This window comes from Pholis gunnellus, assembly GCF_910591455.1.
Source record: "Pholis gunnellus genome assembly, chromosome: 8".
In the NCBI taxonomy this organism is placed as follows: domain Eukaryota; kingdom Metazoa; phylum Chordata; class Actinopteri; order Perciformes; family Pholidae; genus Pholis; species Pholis gunnellus.
Window position 1 is genome coordinate 15,209,728 of NC_136534.1, and position 19,049 is coordinate 15,228,776.

The window sequence follows — 19,049 nt, forward strand, 5'->3', positions numbered from 1 at the left end:
AACCACACAAAGAAGATGACTGTGAGGACACACCTTTGTAGCAGGACTTTATTGAGAAATATTTCAAATCCACTTGATTTGCGTAACTCAAATTATTGTAGTTTTGTTTTAAAGTTTAGGAACACAACTTTTGTTTATCTTCTATCAGCACTGTGCCTGTGATCTGGAACTCCAGCGCACTCCAGTTGAGCACATTCCCTGGGGTGAAGTTTAGTTCATCCACGTACTTCTGGATCTCACAGGGGGAAAGGGTGTAGTCCCACATGTGGACATCAGACATCATGCCAGTAAAAGACTGCTGCCAGTCAAACCCCCCACCATGGGAATCCTGCTCCTGTAGATTACAAATGTGGTTTGAGATACAATTAATAAAAGCTAAATTGTACAATATTTTTATTGAAATCTATACACTAGATACACACAATGAACTAAGAATAAATGTGTTTATTTAGATCATTTATTATGGTGCTTATTAATAAAACTGTACCTGTCCTAAGATAATTATAGTAGAGCCACTGATGTTTGATCCAGAGCTGGCAAACTTCTTAATTGAAGGTTGTCCATCAAACCACAGCTGCACCAGTCCGGACTCAGAGTCCCATGTTGTACAAATAGAGTGCCACATGTTCGACTTGTAGTCCCACCCTTTATATTCTATCTTTGCACTCTTGATATGGGCCTCCATCTCTTTATTTGCTTCGTCCCAGAAAATCAGGAAGTCATTGGAGTCACTGGATGTGGCCAAAGAGAAAAGGCCATGGTCTCTCTTAAGGTCTGTGAAGGACCTGTAGGCATTGAAAAGACATTATCATGCATGATACTTTTCACAGTCAGAGATACAATGGGTTGTTTTGTACATTTTGAGCATTCAGTTTTACCTGTGACAGACGGTTGCAGCACCAAAACCTTGTCTTGATGCTGTCAGTCTCACATTAGCTATGTTGGTTTCTTGTGGAAAGATGAACATTTTACCTGAAAGATCTGAAAGAAGAAAGGGGCGATTTTTTTTTTATATTGATTTGTTCATCAGCATGAATTATTATTTCCAGCCATATGGTGTAGCAGTGTAAAAGTTGACTAACTACATTATACATTATCTTCGTTATCAATATTATACAAAGACCATGGTAACAAATGACATGATATGTTGGTTGAACGTCATCTTGCACGGTATTAGAAACAGTACCATATGAACCATTGTCTGTTGAACTCTGTCACACATATAAGCATTGCTCTGCACGCCATCATTCAGGATTTATAAAAACATTTTGAGGAAGGAAAATACTTGCTGTGATGTCAACTATGATGTCGTATACAAATAGAGACACTACATACCGTTATTAAAAATCTTTTTGATACTCCACTTAGCTTTTTAGTTTGCTTATTGTTATGCCAGGTATCTATTTGTTTTGCACAAGTATACTGTATATAGGTACATTTAATCTTCAAATGCAGTAATGATTGAAAGTGGAAGGAGCACCAGTGTTTTGGCTGTATCGAGTCAAGAAAATGTCCACAATTAAACAAATTAACAACAGTTATGAAATCATTAAAACATCCAAGTTTGATATTAAAACAAAATAGTCTTGATTACTGTTCTGTTATGTTAGATTTGTTAACCGTAAGTTCTTGTAATTTTGTAGAACAATGTTAGTTGAAACGTTTATATGAAAATGGAAAATAATAAATGTTTTATCTCAAATGTAGCAGACATATACTTAAAGATAATATTGGTAATATAAGTAAAGATATCTGACATATTTTGCCCAGTTCAGAAATCTGCTATTAATATAGTACAAAAAAATATGCGATTTGTCTAAAAGAGTTTTGCATGACGAGTGTGTAAGCAAATTTGAGGTAAATGGCAACAGACTGCTACAAACTCCAACATTTCCTTTTGTTATTCCCTCTGTTAAATACGGATTTTTTTTACCTTGAGGAGTTGCAGCACATGCTGTCAACATCACCAACAGCAGAAAACACTTCATCTAATATAAAGGGGAAAAGAGACCATGAAGACACTCATTTTGGTTTTATTCCAATGGATTGAATTGATTTGCTACTAGTACTCTATGTGCAAAACATGTATAAACTCTTATTTACCTTGAACTGCTAGAATAAACAATGCAGGTGGAAAAAGTATGAATATAAATAAAACAAAAAGTTTTCAAATATTACAATAACTTCAAATTCCAATATTTAGCAGTTTGTCATTTGTAGATCTTACCTTGAAATCAGAGTGTGGATGTTGTGTGCAGCATGAACAGGATTGTGAGATTTGTGCAATCACTGCTTCGTCTTTTCTGTCTGCGTGTCTCTGTGATTCCTTCCTTATCTACAATATTTCTTTGCCTTCAGATTCCTGTTGTGTAAAATGCTCTTTACCGCTTTCCACTGCATCCTCGTGTTGAAATAGTCACGTTCTTTAGAGGTACTCCATGAAGCTGAAATGAAGTGAGGCACTTTTTTGTGCTTTTACTTTTTCTCTTTCAGAAAGAATGAATCACTGCAATAAGAAATATGAAATATTCTAAAAATGTAAATCTCTGTCTTTTTTTTTACTATTTATACACATTGGTTTGAATTACTATTCTACTGCTTGAAGAGTACAATATTTTCTCACATAGTTCCCAAACAACTGTGCATGCTGTTGTGATTTGAATGCATCAGCTGTACACAACAATGAATCCGCACACATAGATTAAAGGTTGATCACTCATGACTAACACATAACGGTTACCAGAGATGTTTCATGTTTTCTGCATTCACCTATGGATCAGATAAAATGACTTGACACTTTACAACATATATAGCCAATCTGTACTCTCACTGTAACATTTTATGTGTATTTTTTGTGAAGTATAGTACAAATGCAGTAGAAATGCAATTTTCACTGGGCGGTGGTCTATTTCTTGCATTTGTTCCTGTTTGGAGTTTTCCTTCACTGCACCAAGGTGGGTTAGCCGAGATTATGTTTTTTTTTCATGTTTAACCACACCTGACGATCGTGTCAAGATGCACTAAATATACCAAATAATTGTTCAGACATTTAATGTTAAAAATCATTATAGGAACAAACCTGGAAAGATGCTCATGAATTGAAGATAAAAAAATCAATTGCGTTGACATTTTTTTGTGAAGGTTCTGCAGAATTTTCAGGAACAAACAGAAAAATAGGAACTATACACTTCTCCCCATGTGGCCCAACCATTGCACATGGTTTATGAATAAAGAATGAAGCTTTGAGGAAGATCACAGCTCCCATTAGAAAATATTGTATGCAAAAACGTTTTTGATATCCCACTTAGCCTTTTACTTTACTTATTGTTATACCTGTCTTTTGTTTTTCACAAGTTCATATGTAGATAATTTTATTCTATAAATGACTGTGTCCAGTGAAGCAAATGTATGCATGTCCTAACATATTCACTTATTCACTTAGGCTGGCAGGGATTGCCGTGTTTTGCCAGCCCACTCTCCTGTTGAGCCAGTTGAGGTTTGACTTTATTGGTAAAAGGGTTAATAGGAAAGTTTGCAAATAGTGAAATTGTCAAATATGCATATAGAGTTTATAGCAGATGGTTCTCTGTCAAACCATTCCCTGTACCATATGGTTTATACACATAGTTTCATCCGGTCTCTACTAATATGAGGTATCATAGAGCTCCCGGTGCCCACCTATGGCTACAATATTCTCAACGCTGATAGGCTTTCACAGCGTCACACAAATTTTGCGTCAGAGTTGAAAAAATTCAACTTGCGAGTATTCGTGGCATGCATTAGCATCCATAGATTTTGCTTCTACCCGCATCCTTTTGCGTCTTTGCATAGACTTTGTATGTAATCTTGTCACGCAAAAAAATCACATTGCGTTTGGTGTGAACACAGCATTAGAATCCAACATTTCTGCCTCTAGACGAACATTTTTGTGTTTAACCACACAATAAAGATGACTGTGAGGACACACCTTTGTAGCAGGACTTTATTGAGAAATATTTCAAAGCCACTTGATTTGCGTAACTCAAATTATTGTAGTTTTGTTTAGAATTTTAGTAACAGGTCTTTTGTTTATCTTCTATCAGCACTCTGCCTGTGATCTGGAACTCCAGCGCACTCCAGTTGAGCACATTCCCTGGGGTGAAGTTTAGTTCATCCATGTACTTCTGGATCTCACAGGCGGAAAGGGTGTGGTCCCACATGTGGACATCAGACATCATGCCAATGAAACACTGCTTCGAGTCAAACCCCCCACCATGGGAATCCTGCTCCTGTAGATTACAAATGTGGTTTGAGATACAATTAATAAAAGCTAAATTGTACAATATTTGTACTGAAATCTATACACTAGATACACACAATAAACCAAGAATAAATGTGTTTATTTAGATCATTTATTATGGTGCTTATTAATAAAACTGTACCTGTCCTAAGATAATTATAGTAGAGCCACTGATGTTTGATCCAGAGCTGGCAAACTTCTTAATTGAAGGTTGTCCATCAACCCACAGCTGCACCAGTCCGGACTCAGAGTCCCATGTTGTACAAATAGAGTGCCACATGTTCGACTTGTAGTCCAACCCTTTATATTCTATCTTTGCATTCTTGATATGGGGCTCCATCTCTTTATTTGGTTCTTCCCAGATAATCAGGAAGTCATTGGAGTTACTGGGTGTGGCCAAAGAGAAAAGGACGTGGTCTCTCTTAAGGTCTGTGAAGGACCTGAAGGCATTGAAAAGACATTATCATGCATGATACTTTTCACAGTCAGAGATACAATGGGTTGTTTTGTAAATTTTGAGCATTCAGTTTTACCTGTGACAGACGGTTGCAGCACCAAAATCCTGTCTTGATGCTGTCAGTCTCACATTAGCTGTGTTGGTTTCTTGTGGAAAGGTGAACATTTTACCTGAAAGATCTGAAAAGAGAGAGCGACGTTTTAGTTTTTTTATGTATTGATTTCTTTGACAGCATGGATTACTATTTCCAGCCATATGGTGTAGCAGTGTAAAAGTTGACTAACTACATTTTACATTATCTTCGTTATCAATATTATTCAAAAATTGTGGTGACACATGACATGATATTTTGTATGAACGTCATCTTGCACGGTATTAGAAACAGTACCATATGAACCATTGTCTGTTTAACTCTGTCAAACATGTAAGCATTGCTCTGCACGCCATCATTCAGGATTTATAAGAACACTTTGAGGAAGGAAAATACTTGCTATGATGTCAACTATGATGTCTTATACAAATAGAGCAGAGGTGGGCTGTCAGGGCCTTCAAGGCCTTCTCTGCTGGCCTAAACAGAATCACAAAGTTATAGCTATTTTATAATTTAATAATTTTTCTTAAATACACTACATGTATTATAATTTATAAAAATATTTTTCCCATTATCTTATTTTCTCATTGCACAGCTACTGTCTTCCTCAGTTGCTCTGCTTCCAATGCAGCTTGTTTTAAGTAGAGCTTTTATCCAATCAGATTTCACGTCTGTGTCTCTAGGTAAGAAGAAACGCCCGAGGCCTGCAGACTCACTGGTGAATCCATGTGCAGTTTAAGTGAATGGGGACGATATTGTTGATTGTCATAGTCTTCAACCAATCAGATCTTTAGTTTGACATGTTGGGCGTATTCTTTGACGTGCCAGAGCGGCTAGCTGGCCTACAACTACGTCAGCACTACGGGCAGCTCAGTTTTCAGGTGCAGCTCTGCAGTGAGGTGCAGCGTGTGCTGTGATTGGTCAGTGGGCGAGCACATGACTATTGTGAACCGAAACCTAACTAGCCAGCAGAGCTTAGTTGGAGGAGTAAGAGTTCAAATTGAAAGATATGGAAGAATTTATAAAATGTTTAGGGTTTTGCTTGGTGTAGTTTATTTATTTTTTTACCGAGCTTTATTTTTTTAGCACTCAATGGCTGAATAAGGAGGAGAAATGGATTTAGTGGCGGAGTTACTGACAACGTCTTTCTCAAGAAAGACATTTCAGGAAAAGCTGGACATCGTAAGAAATGGTCAGTCAACGCCACAGCTGGCAGCCCTGACTCAGCCAGGAAAAGGATTTGTATGAACGGTATTTCTTGCTGATAGCGTCGGAGAAGCGTTGCACATTTTATGGCTGGGAATGTGTTTCATTTTAACTGAGCTCTTGGTGTTTGGAGCTACGCTACGCTAACCTGAGGACACCATAGCATTTGAAAACTTTTGGAGAGGCTCGAGTGGATCTACAACTCAACGAACACGTTCGCAGGGAAACAGCTCCACAACCGCGGCCCGGCGTGCGGTGTGCACCGGCCGGCGGGTGCCCCGGTGGAGGTGGGATCCCAGCCCCGCTGCGAACCTGGCCCCGCTGCGAACCTGCCGCAATAAACCAGCGAAATACAACTGGGGAGGCTCGACTGTCATCACTGGCGTCCATGAATCGAGAATGACTTCTTACTGGAACTGAAACAATGTACTGGGATTAAACTCTTTAAGTTTCGGTAAGTGACAAAATGCGTTTGTTTTTTTACATAGTAACGTTACTACTGGTCATTTGTCTATCGTGTCGTTGTTATGAATAGTATTTGAATGGCTTGTGCTCTTGTGTGGTGGATTGCGTGGATCCGCTGCAGGTTTGCTGGATTGATTCAACTGTAGTAGGACAGCACAGAAGGCCCGTCACTGATATAGAGACACTACATACCGTGATTATGAATCTTTTTGATACTCCACTTAGCTTTTTGGTTTGCTTATTGTTTTGCCTGGTATCTATTTGTTTTCCACAAGTATATAGAGGTAAATTTAATCTTCAAATGCAATGATTGAAATTGGAAGGAGCACCAGTGTTTTGGCTGTGTCGAGTCAAGGAAATGTTTGATATTAAAACATAATAGTCTCTTGTTTACTTTTCTGTTATGTTAGATTTGTTAACCGTAATTTTGTAGAACAATGTTACTTGAAAATTTAAATGAAAATGGAAAATAATAAATGTATTATCTCAAATGTAGCAGACATATGCTTTAAGTCAACATTGGTAATATAAGTAGAGATATCTGACATATTTTGCCCAATTCAGAAATCTGCTATTAATATACTGCAAAACCTTGAATTTGGAATAAATATGTTTCTTGTGTCTAAAAGAGTTTTGCATGACAAGTGTGTGAGCAAATTTGAGGAAGAAGGCAACAAACTGCTACATATTCCAATGTTTCCTTTTGTTATTCCCTCTGTTAAATACGGATTTTTTTTTACCTTGAGGAGTGGCAGCACATGCTGTCAATATCACCAACAGCAGAAAACACTTCATCTAATATAAAGGGGAAAAGAGACCATGAAGACACTCATTTGAAGACACTTTTGATTTGCTTTTAGTACTCTATGTACAACAAATTAATTAACTTATTTATCTTGAACTGCTAGAATAAACAATGCAGGTGGAAAAAGTAAAAAATAAAATGAAACAAAAGGTTTTCAAATAATGCAATAACTTTAAATTCCTTACCTTGAAATCAGAGTGTGGATGTTGTGTGCAGCATGAACAGGATTGTGAGATTTGTGCAATCACTGCTTCCTCTTTTCTGTCTGCGTGTCTCTGTGTTTCCTTCCTTATCTACACTATTGTTTTTGCCTTCAGATTCCTGTTGTGTAAAATGCTGTTTACCACTTTCCACTGCATCCTCGTGTTGAAATAGTCACGTTCTTTAGAGGTACTCCATGAAGCTGAAATGAAGTGAGGCACTTTTTTGTGCTTTTACTTTTTCTCTTTCAGAAAGAATGAATCACTGCAATAAGAAATATGAAATATTCTAAAAATGTAAATTTCTGTCTTGTTTTTACTATTTCTGAATTTGATATGAATACATATTGGTTTGAATTACTATATTACTGCTTGAAGAGTACAATATTTTCTCACATAGTTCCCAAACAACTGTGCATGCTGTTGTGATTTGAATGCATCAGCTGTACACAACAATGAATCCGCACACATAGATTAAAGGTTGATCACTCATGACTAACACATAACGGTTACCAGAGATGTTTCATGTTTTCTGCATTCACCTATGGATCAGATAAAATGACTTGACACTTTACAACATATATAGCCAATCTGTACTCTCACTGTAACATTTTCATGTATGTGTTTTTTGTGAAGTATAGTACAAATGCAGTAGAAATGCAATTTTCACTGGGCGGTGGTCTATTTCTTCATTTGTTCCTGTTTGGAGTTTTCCTTCATTGCACCAAGGTGGGTTAGCTGAGATTATGTTTTTTTTTTTCATGTTTAACCACACCTGACGATCGTGTCAAGATGCACTAAATATACCCAATACTTTTTCAGACATTTAATGTTAAAAATCATTATAGGAACAAACCTGGAAAAATGCTCATGAATTGAAGATAAAAAAATCTGTTGCGTTGACATTTTTTTGTGAAAGTTCTGCAGAATTTTCAGGAACAAACAGAAAAATAGGAACTATACACTTCTCCCCATGTGGCCCAACCATTGCACATGGTTTATGAATAAAGAATGAAGCTTTGAGGAAGATCACAGCTCCCATGAGAGAATATTGTAAACAAAAACGTTTTTGATATCCCACTTAGCCTTTTAGTTAACTTATTGTTATACCTGTCTTTTGTTTTGCACAAGTTAATATGTAGATCATTTTCTTCTATAAATAACTGTGTCCAGTGAAGCAAATGTATGCATGTCCTAACATATTCACTTATTCACTTAGGCTGGCAGTGATTGCTGCTTTAGCCAGCCCACTCTCCTGTTGAGCCAGTTGAGGTTTGACTTTATTGGTAAAAGGGTTAATAGGAAAGTTTGCAAATAGTGAAATTGTCAAATATGCATATAGAGTTTATAGCAGATGGTTCTCTGTCAAGGCCTTTCCATTGACAGGAGAAAACACAGAAGCATGATTCATAAAATGCAGCATAATCATTCATTATTACAATTGAAATTGTTTATTTTAAAAGTGATTTGACACCATGTGGTGAGTATTTTTGTTTGAGGCATGTTTTATTTTTTCTTCCTGCACTACAGGTGTGTGTTCGTGCAGTGTTTTGAATGCATTCATGCATGTGACAACATATTGCATGTCTTCATGCCTGCTTGTCCAAGTGTATTGATTAATGCTTGATCATGTGTCACCAACAACTACCAGTTATCAGTTATATGCTTTCTTCACTCACTTCATGATCAACTAAAATGATTTGCTGCAGCACAACATCAAGGGCCAATCTATACTGCCACATCCAAATATGATATCCTCTCTGCAGAGGACTTCAGTGATGGAGGAGTCTGCACACTCCTCCATCACTGATGTGATGAGATCCTGTAGTGACTTGGGAGATCCTGAAACTCAGAACAAATGTTTCCTGGAGAACTGCATCAGATCAGCCAGAGGGATGAACCCTGGAGAGGGATCAGACCGGGACCATAGACAGAGCACACTCAGCTCTTTAGGGAGACACTCTGAGTTTAAATGAGCTTTCAGACAGGATGAAATATATATGGAAGGTAGAAGACAGTTATGTTCATTCACGCTTGAGTTTATTGAACAGTTGTTCAATTTGACATAGCAGCATTAATACGAAAAAAAATAAAATAATACAAATACAAAGAAAATCCAACAAACAAAAGCCGCCATATACTGTAGAGGAAGGTTGAAGAGAAACTCTGAGATATAATAGTCAAACTGTTGCTGCTGATGTTTCGGGAAATGCAACAAAGTTGCCTGTCTCAGAGTTAGGGGCTGTAATAACTCTGGATGTACTTGGGTATAGTGAAAGTATTAAACACTAGTGTTAAAATGCTGTATGGCTGCTTTAATGCCTGACTGTTTATGTTGTTCCAGGGTATTTACAAAAGATGATTACACAATGAGACACTGAAAGGAGTTCCAATCATTTGTCTCTGCTATTGTAAGTTGTCTATAACATCCAAAACAATGACCCTGGGTTACCTGTTGATTTTGGAAGGCCAAGGGTCTTTGTGTCTGCGTTTTCTTGTGCCTCATTGTTTTGTGTCAGTAATTCTGATAGTCTCTATGTTAGCAGTGCTTTCGCACTGCCGTCCTCTGGATCATTCCTCTCCCAGCCCTGTCGAATGCGGATGAGGCTGCGGTCCACGCAGGGCAGGAGGAGCAGTAGCTTGAGCACAATCAACAAAGAAGGCACCACCAGACAGAGCAAGTAGGCTGGAGGAGTGTACCATTTGTAGGAAGAGGAATTAAGGAACCTGTCCCAACCGTACAAGTAGGTGTGAAAGGTACAGAAGAACACTGTCAGGTATCCCAGCTTCGACTGGAAGAGAGAAAAAGCAGTTAGACATTCACCGATTCACATAGTTACACACCTAATTACTGTGTAAAGGCTTATTAAGTGATAGACTGACCTTTACAGAGACACGCGTTTGACCTACACACGTGTACACACTTATCTACTTTGTGCACACAGATATTTCCACTACTAATAGAGACCATGCATACACATACACACTTGCAAATTTACAAGCAAGTATATCCATTCCATACACATGAATTACACCTAAAGACTGTGGTGAAAGATAATGTATGCCCCCCAAATTACAATTGATGAATAACTTAACATTTAAAGCATCGCTCTAATTTGGGCCTGAGTAAAGGGGAGGTGTGTGGAATGAGAAAATGAGCTTGACATGACCCAGTTACATTTATGAATTAGTTTGTTTCCTGTAGTGAGGCTGATTTCATTTTCGATTGGTCAAAGTGGGAAAAAAAGGTAAACTTTTGTGTCTGCAAGAGTAAAAACAATCACAAGCTTTTGCAAGGGAAGGATGGAAATAACACCAACACACTTTCAATAGGTTATCCAACGGGAAGTTGGAAGCAGCCATCTGGCCCACGTAGCTTGTTTCCATCTGGGCTGACGCACACAATCGTCCTTCTCAGTCATAGCTGGAATCTTGGCTAATGGACATGATGGGAATATCTTTGCAAATATTGTCCCGTAGCTTCTCTGTAAAATTCTTCACCAACTGAATCTCAGCAGCCTAGTGCATACACAGGTGCAATACTGTCGTGGCAGTAGACAGAACATTTCATCACGCACTTTATAATACCTCCAACGGGGCACATTGTGAGTGGATACCTACTGAGCCTGTTTAATATTGTGAGCATGTATCTCTGTGTTAACTGAATCATCAATCTGTTTGTCATTTGCAGCTTTTCAAGGCCACAGTGTAGAGGTGAGATAATCAGTTGTCCCAATTTTCTTTCCCGATGAGCTTGTTTGTATTCATTTTCTCAGAAAAATACTCATGAAATATCATAGAAATGGCTCTAAAATTACCAACAACGTGTTTGAATGCCATTCAGTTTCCTTTTTATGAGCTACGAGCACCAAATCTGTTGGCTACAAAAGGTGTGAAGGTTTAGCTGTCTTCCATGTTGTAAAAAAAAGTTGTGCAAGTGCAAAGCAATTTAGAGAGTATACACACATATGTACCTTCTCAATTTGTGGGTTGGTGAAGTTCTTTGAGAAAAACAAACCGCTGTCATTTTAGGTTGAATCTGTGATTCAACAACTTCTGTAAAAACACGTACGGGAACAAACACACGCGTGTGTTTCATGGAAAGGCGGACAGATTGCTTGGGAATCAATAGGGCCAGCACCACTGGAAACTGTAATAAAAAAATTCCACATTCCTCCAGTTGCAACTGCCAATGATTGTCCGTGTAAACAAGATGCAGCCCAAGAAGTGTTTTGTATTTTATGACCATAATGTGTCCCTATGAATGTGCAGACACACTGAAGCTCACACTCTAACACATCCAGATACCCACATATCATATGACTCAGACAAACATGCAAGTATCTACCTGTATGAAGCTGAACTCTCTCCAGCTGAGTGCATTGCTGACAGAGGGGAGAGAGGTTATTCCCAACAAGAGGTACAGGCCAAATCCCAGAATCCCCATGGAGTAGTAAGAGTCAGCTCGCCAGGCCGTGGTGGTGTCAAACACTGACGTTTTGTTTTCTCTGATCTTAAAGCAACAGTAAACAGGACGGATATATGTTTAATCCATTTATGTACTGAAACAGTACAGAATTAAGCAAAATGATCTGAATGTATTTGGTTGTATATGAATAAGTATATTCATGTCTTACCTGTGAGATGGTACTGGCAGCGATCCTGAATCTCACATAATATCTGGGGAAGAAAAGGATGAAACCATTTAAACCAGGCCTAAGTATTTTACATATCTAAGGTAGTAGTTACCATGACTAACAAAAAAAGACTCCTAGTGTTATTGATATTCATCTGTGGTTTAGCATTATAACTCTGAATGATTGGTAATTTAGCTGCACTTTCTTGAGGGTACTTAGGGTTTAAATTGTCTTTCTGTGTGCTGCAATTAATCTTCACAATTGACAGGTCAGCATCACACAGCTCTTTCTTTCTCTCATTTGTTTCCACTATGCCTTATTTTTTATCATTATGTGTTATTTAATACACTAGATTTTAAAACCCAATCACAATTCATTCAACCTGTAGCATTACATCTCAGTTTTAAGTGCTTCTTAAAGAGTGAGTGCCTCTACTCTTCATTCTGCTGCTACTGCTATCACTAGTACTACTACTACTAAGACAACTTCTACTACTTCCTCTGTGACTACCACTGCTGCCATTAACAGTACTGCTGCCATTCCTATTTCTACTAGTAATACCTCTGTGACATATATTATACCCTGTTAAACCTTCAATACACCCTAGTTACCTCCCTGAATCGCCAAAGCAAACGCCTCAGTCTTTTGAAGCAGCTGATCGTAACGCCGCAGAAAACCAACAAGTAACTTTCTAGCTGTCTGGAGTTCGCTATCAACATCCCTGAACCTCCTGTCACACGTGACACGTTAACTAAGGACTTTGAGATGTGATCGAAAGCTTTGAAAATGCTGGTATGAATGAAGATACATGCTCAGTCTTAGCAACAGCCAATCAAAATCCTTCCATCCACTTCCATTCCAATTTAGCAACTACCTAGCTACTGCAAAAAAATTCACAACTCTTTCCTGTGTCACTTCCTTATTTATTTATTTATTTCACACACTCAGTCAGCAGATTAGAGATCAATGAGGGTAAAAATAAACATATTTACATATATTTATGTACAAACTAAACTTTAAAACCGTCATGAAAGTAGGATTTATGCAGGGCTGTCTGTTAAATAGATTAGTTTTATCTTTGTGTTCCTGATGAACTCGCAACTGACTGCAGTTGAAATTGCAGTTATGATTACTAGCTCAAAGCTGTTGTAATTTGTTTCGGTTGATACTGTCAACACAAATGTGATTGAACATTTATTGAATGAACCAGTATGAGGATGTGTGCACCTGTTACATACCTTATGGGGATGATGAGAGTATAAAGCACATGTAGAAAAGCAAAGCCAAGTGCCACCAGTCCCAGCTGTTTCCTGCACAGCATCCAGCGATCCAACCAGTCAGGAAAACGCCTTAAACAAAACATACTTTGACTTGTAGGATACAATAAAACACTTTGGTATGTATTCTCTGCAGGCACTAAATATCAGTCCATCCAGTTTTGATCTCTGACCTGTACTTGGTTCCTCGGTAGAGCTGAAGGAAGGCAGCTATGACACCAGGCAGGTAACACAGAGACAACATGATGAGAGACACAATGGGAAACACCTGAAAGATGACGGATAAACACAAAAGTGGTTACTGAGAGGAAGACAGATTCAAGTCAGTTACTTTTAAAGAGGAACTTACACTAATTTACCAGACACTAAACACTCTACCTTGTTGGCCAAGGACACCATGATTCTGAAGGAGATGTCTTTCCCCTGTTCAACATACGCGTAGATGACATCTCGAATGAGCAAGTAGAAGAAGAATAAAGCAGTGAGGCCGACGGCCACACGTAGCGGTAACCTCCACTCTGGGAAAAGATGCAGGGGGAAGTCCTCCAGCTCTCTGGCTGCTGATAGAGACCCTTTATCCAGCGCTGTGAAGCCCAGTTTGGTGGCCACCTCTGCTACTGTCAGCTTCCCCTCAGCACTGTTCCCACACAGGTACACCTGTAGCATGAAAACACCCATTGTATTTAAAGCACTCCAAATGCCCCATGTGGGGAGTATATGTCTTCATTATTTCATGTTTATGCATTTATGTTGATGCATTTGCACACGCAATGATGAAAGGATTGTTTTGACTCCAGAGGATTGAACACTACCTGGAAAGGCTTTCTGTATGAAATACTAAATTTATTGTAATAAAGCTGGTAACAACTAACACCAATGCTCAGTCAACACCGATTTGATGTTGTTGACTGTGCTCCAAATACACCAACTCACACATACATAAACATAAACATACACCCCCACCAACACACACACTGTGTGCTTTTTACCTTCCTCTGGGATTGCACAACCAGATCAAAATGGAATGAATGAAAAACCCACATATGCTGCAGCTTTGCAGTACAGAGGAAGAGCACAAAGCACGTGACGGAGAGCTTAGATCTAAGAGAGACTGTGGAGTTAATTGATTCAAGGATACATCAGAGATGGCATTCACAGCAAAGACACAAGGCTGACTCTTCAGATTTGGCTTCTTTTACTTGGATTTGGTTTGATCAAAACTTCAAAATGAGTTAATAATATAGTTTGGCCTGAAATACTTTTCTGTCTGAAAGAGACTATTATTTTTAACTCATTGGTCAATGCCCCGTTGTGTTATCACATTAGAGAATTGTAAAATGCAGTGGGACAAGCAGTGCTGAACAGTTTAATTCCAAAAATAGATGTCACCATTAGGAAGAAAAAAAATTAATTCCTAAATAACCTAATTTGGCACTTTTTTCAACAGATCTCAAACACATTCAGCACCTGTCTATTGGCATCTGAGGGTCCATTCTGCAAGGACCAGGCAGACAAGGTGTTAAAAGCCTTCACCACATGAGCTCCAGGGATCAGCCTGACGAACAACAAACACAGTGGTAATTCAAATCACATGATGTATGAGATGTCCCAATATTTTAGGAAATGACATTACAGTGGTGCCTGGTTTCCTCTTACCTCTGCAGATACTCAGCATTGGCCTCTGGGTATAGATTCTTCTTGAGGTTGTTGCTGACGTCCACCAGCACCTTACAATCAATGAAATCAGCAGAGTGGATGAAAAAGTAGAAATCAACAAACTGCTACGTTACACAAAGGCATCTGAATGTGCAACAAGGTACCTTCCCCTTGAGTTGAGGTGCAAGTGTCTCCAGGAAGTCATAGTGTTCTCTGTGAATACAAATGAAGACCAGACCAGCTGACTGGGCTGCTGCCTCGTGGCTCGTCGCCTGCACAACATACACAAACACTATTGTGTTGAACATTGCATGAACATTACATGTGGCAACACAGCTTAGGCTCAGCGTGCTCAGTGATAGTTTACTCTAGTTAAACACATACTACACAACAGAACAAATTAAACGCCTCAACATGTGCAGACACGCATGATCACACATTATCAGTGACTTTGTTTAGCTCAGTCGAATTTCAAAGCCTGGCAACAACGGTTTCTATTTTTTCCAGCACTTTTATCGACACAGTTGTTTGAGTTGACTCAGGACCATCATGCAACTCATGTTCTGAACAATCAGCAAAAAAAAAGCCAGCAAAAAAGTTGAATCCCAGAGTTTGAGAAGACGTCATGCATTGTTTAGTACCTGAGCTCCCTGAGGCAAGGGGCCACAGCTGTGAGGTCTGCGGCTGCCGTACACCACCCTGTAGCCAGAGTGGAGCAGACGCTGGCCCAGAGAGCGCCCCAAGTCCCCCGTCCCGAAGATACACAGCAGCTCCTGCTCAGGGGCAGCTGCTGTGCCCAGAGGATGCAGCAACACACTCTCTGGCTTCACTTCCTTTGACACGTTGCTCAGTCTGTCAGCCGACATGGCCACAGTCTCACACAAACAGTGATGGTCTCTCTACTGGTTTTGACAGAACAAAATACTCCACCAGCTTTTTTTGTCAGAATGTGTCCAGATTCAAGGCAGATGTAACAAAGTAATAGTCTTCAAAATAACAGCTCTTCTGGGTTCTTCTGTAAAAAAACAAGTATCAGCAAATCAACTGTCTGCCCCTCATGCCCATGTGTCCAGTCTTGCTCATTGCTCTTTAGACTGACAGATTTTTCAGCCTTGATTTTGTTTTTGTATTAGCCCATCCCTTCCCAGGCTGAAGTCTGCCTAAACTGGGAAACTCCAAGGAAACTCCAAAGGTGGGAGGTACGTCTGTCTCTGCTGTGTATGATAAGGTTTCTCTGGGGAATATTGTGGCAAAGTTTCAATCATGGCCTTCTTCTGGGCAATCATTGAATCTTCTGTGCCAGATTATGCAACACTGGAAAAAACTAAATTCATTACAGTATGCCAAAATACTGTGGTTTTCTGGTTTAGCCAAGTCGCAGCAACACACATTAAGAAATACATACAGAGGAAAGCAGAAGGTGGATGTCCCAGTTAATGTAAGGACTATGAAGTAAATGCACATCTAAAAAACACAAGAGGCTCTGACTGGCACAGTATGAGACAGATTTTAAAAAATTGTAGCTTAATGTCTTGAAAAACATTTTAACAGGTTTAGGCATTTACATAGAATAAAAGCAAATAAATTAAAACAAAATTAAATCTCAAACGAGTGTACTGGATTTAGTGCAACTCAGAGAAGAATGTGATTATCTGACCGTTTACTCATCACAACGGTCACAAACGCACACATCTGGACCGTGTTGAGGTCACAGTATGCAAACACAGTGTGCTGGAATGCTCCCAACCCCCTCCTCTCTTCCCCCCCATTATCTCCATTATATGACCGTAACATTCACATGCCCTACCAAGTGCATAATTACTTTGACATGTGGGAAAATTGAATAACACACATGTTTAAGAGAGGGCGGTTACTTGCCATGCACCTGGAGTGAAAGAACACAATCCTTATAATCAGTCACTGATATTGTGGTCAATAGAAGCACTCGCTGATTCATGTGAGCAGGCAAAGCACCAATTACAGTCTAATCTTGTGTTGGCCCTATGAGTAATTCATGTTTTTAGGCCTGGTAACTGAAGTTGGCCTCTGAGTGCAGCCCTTCTTATTTTCCCAGAGGTCCAGAATAGCTCCAGTGTTCAGGGTTGAGGTGAACCGCGGGTCTGGTGACCTGTCCTACACTTTAATTACTCCCTCTGCTCTGCTGCCTCGTGAAGTGGCCAATGTGTGTTTGTGTGAGTCTGTATGAGAAACAGATAAAAGTATTTCACTTTAACACACACACATACACACCATTGAGATAATGTAATGAAATTTGATCTTGAATCTTGGCCAGTATTCAGCTTGAGAACTTAACAACAATTCTGCAGTTTGGTAAACAATTACTTCTCCTCCTCCAGAAGATCCTAAAGTAAAGTGATGCTCTTGAGATAAAAATCATGACCTTTTGCATCAGCAAATAACAACAAAAGTAAACAAAAGGATGTCTGATAGAAAAAGTGTTCAAGTTGAATGTACATCTGGCAGGTCAGTGTTATTTATGAGCTGTGGTTAGGGGTTTCATTTTTCCCACATCCAGTGGTCAGTTATAACTGACCAAGAGTTCATTCCTCTCTGAAGCCAAGCTCAAAGATCAACCAGTAACAGCCCAGGCACAAAAAAACAGAGCTCGACCTCAGTGAGCACAAGAGCTGCAGTCAAGTACTCGTGAGCAACACACCAAACAATTCCGCCTCGAACAGTGTGGGAGTATTTCTAATGATCAAAACAAAACTGAATGGAAGCAGCAATCACATATCAAATGTCAAGTCTGGAAAAAGGCACTCTCAGGCCAGGGTGATGATTGGACCATCCAGTACTCCCAGGCTACAGCCATTACCATGATTGGCTTTACTCTGCACAATATCTGATTGTCTAAGCAAAACGCAGTGTGCATTATCCCACAAGTCTATGCTAATGAATTCTGGTGCATGAATACACTGTACAGTAACATCCTGCTTTCAAGATCATTGTACTAGAATTGCGTACACTATTTTGAATGCAGGGTGTTGTGTTTAGTAAAGTGCAGGGTTCTGTGCTATTTTTAAAGTAGCTCTAACAAATGTTTGGGGCCATAGTGGAATTTAGACCTTGAGTGGAAGAGGGGGAAGGAAGAAGTGGTGTAGGTTTTCTTCAGTGATGGGGTTATCAGAGCAGATGCTCCTCAGGTAATGGGTTATCAGATACATGAATAACTATAGCAATTATTCAGTGGAGAGTATGGTCTGAGGGGATGAATTATTAATAATCTACAGTGGAAAGATTTGTTGCAGAGTGTGATTTGATGTCAAAAAGAAACAGGGAGATGGCATAGAACGAGGGGTGGGTGTCCTGTTAGAGAATGGTTGCACACTACTGCAGGGGTTTGGCGGGTAGAGGTAGCTGGATCTGAGGTGTGACCAAGCCAAGGAGCTGCTGTGCAAAAAAGGAGAGTGAGAATCATTCTGGTCTGAGGCAGGATATTTGGTACATTGACTTTTCCCTCTTCTCACTTCTCCTCCACGAGACACATCTGCTGTTTGTGTTTTCCTTGAGGCACAGAGCGTCCTCATATGAGCCCCCTATGAGCCATCCTTTTGAGGTTATGCTTTGGGTTTGCAGGCTGTGACCTGACACCGCCAGAAAGGCCACATCTAAAAACAGCTTTTCTTAAGGCAGGAACATGAGAGGGCCGGCTAGAAAACAAACCCACATGTACTCACTATTTGTTCAGAACATGTCTAAGCTGGCAAAGCCCGTTTAAAAGTGTAACAAAAGAAAATGAAGTCCAGCTGGCTGGTTGGCAGCAGATGACATCCTTAGTAAAACCTATCTTGGCTTTGGACAGAGTCAGGAACAGTGTTGCAAGCTGTGCTTACACCACCCCCCCCCCCCCTCCCCCCCTTCTCTCTCTCTCTGTCTCTTTCTTTCTCTCTCATTGGTTTATTGTTGAGATCGTTGTAGAGATTTACAGTGAAATCTCCCTACTGACCCCTGCTGC

General features: G+C 39.5%; 3 protein-coding genes across 3 annotated transcripts; all 3 read right to left on the reverse strand.

Annotated features, from left to right (window-relative positions):
• Nucleotides 1-74: 74 nt before the first annotated feature.
• On the reverse strand, nt 75-2,339 carry LOC306699583 (C-reactive protein-like). The gene is made up of 5 exons (XM_079164226.1): nt 2,228-2,339; nt 1,934-1,988; nt 879-981; nt 488-785; nt 75-334 (listed from the first exon to the last, which is right to left on the reverse strand). Exons 2-5 carry the CDS (start codon nt 1,986-1,988, stop codon nt 116-118), a joined length of 675 nt encoding a protein of 224 aa, XP_079020352.1. The 5' UTR covers nt 2,228-2,339; the 3' UTR covers nt 75-115.
• A 1,635-nt stretch (nt 2,340-3,974) lies between these two features.
• Nucleotides 3,975-7,587, reverse strand: LOC306699584 (C-reactive protein-like). The gene is made up of 5 exons (XM_079164227.1): nt 7,489-7,587; nt 7,239-7,293; nt 4,813-4,915; nt 4,422-4,719; nt 3,975-4,268 (listed from the first exon to the last, which is right to left on the reverse strand). Exons 2-5 carry the CDS (start codon nt 7,291-7,293, stop codon nt 4,050-4,052), a joined length of 675 nt encoding a protein of 224 aa, XP_079020353.1. The 5' UTR covers nt 7,489-7,587; the 3' UTR covers nt 3,975-4,049.
• A 1,954-nt stretch (nt 7,588-9,541) lies between these two features.
• Nucleotides 9,542-16,122, reverse strand: LOC306699412 (metalloreductase STEAP4-like). The gene is made up of 10 exons (XM_079164022.1): nt 15,715-16,122; nt 15,238-15,345; nt 15,074-15,144; nt 14,885-14,972; nt 13,796-14,074; nt 13,591-13,685; nt 13,379-13,489; nt 12,141-12,183; nt 11,852-12,016; nt 9,542-10,295 (listed from the first exon to the last, which is right to left on the reverse strand). Exons 1-10 carry the CDS (start codon nt 15,937-15,939, stop codon nt 10,038-10,040), a joined length of 1,443 nt encoding a protein of 480 aa, XP_079020148.1. The 5' UTR covers nt 15,940-16,122; the 3' UTR covers nt 9,542-10,037.
• Between the last annotated feature and the right edge of the window lie 2,927 nt (nt 16,123-19,049).

Coding starts and splice junctions, on each gene's coding strand:
- LOC306699583 (XM_079164226.1), bottom strand. CDS start 1,988: ATGAAGTGTTTTCTGCTGTTGGTGATGTTGACAGCATGTGCTGCAACT. Junction 786..878: donor GCTGCAACCGTCTGTCACAG/GTAAAACTGAAT, acceptor CAATGCCTACAG/GTCCTTCACAGACCTTAAGA. Junction 335..487: donor CTATAATTATCTTAGGACAG/GTACAGTTTTAT, acceptor TGTAATCTACAG/GAGCAGGATTCCCATGGTGG.
- LOC306699584 (XM_079164227.1), bottom strand. CDS start 7,293: ATGAAGTGTTTTCTGCTGTTGGTGATATTGACAGCATGTGCTGCCACT. Junction 4,720..4,812: donor GCTGCAACCGTCTGTCACAG/GTAAAACTGAAT, acceptor CAATGCCTTCAG/GTCCTTCACAGACCTTAAGA. Junction 4,269..4,421: donor CTATAATTATCTTAGGACAG/GTACAGTTTTAT, acceptor TGTAATCTACAG/GAGCAGGATTCCCATGGTGG.
- LOC306699412 (XM_079164022.1), bottom strand. CDS start 15,939: ATGTCGGCTGACAGACTGAGCAACGTGTCAAAGGAAGTGAAGCCAGAG. Junction 13,490..13,590: donor TACCGAGGAACCAAGTACAG/GTCAGAGATCAA, acceptor GTTTTGTTTAAG/GCGTTTTCCTGACTGGTTGG. Junction 10,296..11,851: donor GAGAGTTCAGCTTCATACAG/GTAGATACTTGC, acceptor TCTCTCTTCCAG/TCGAAGCTGGGATACCTGAC.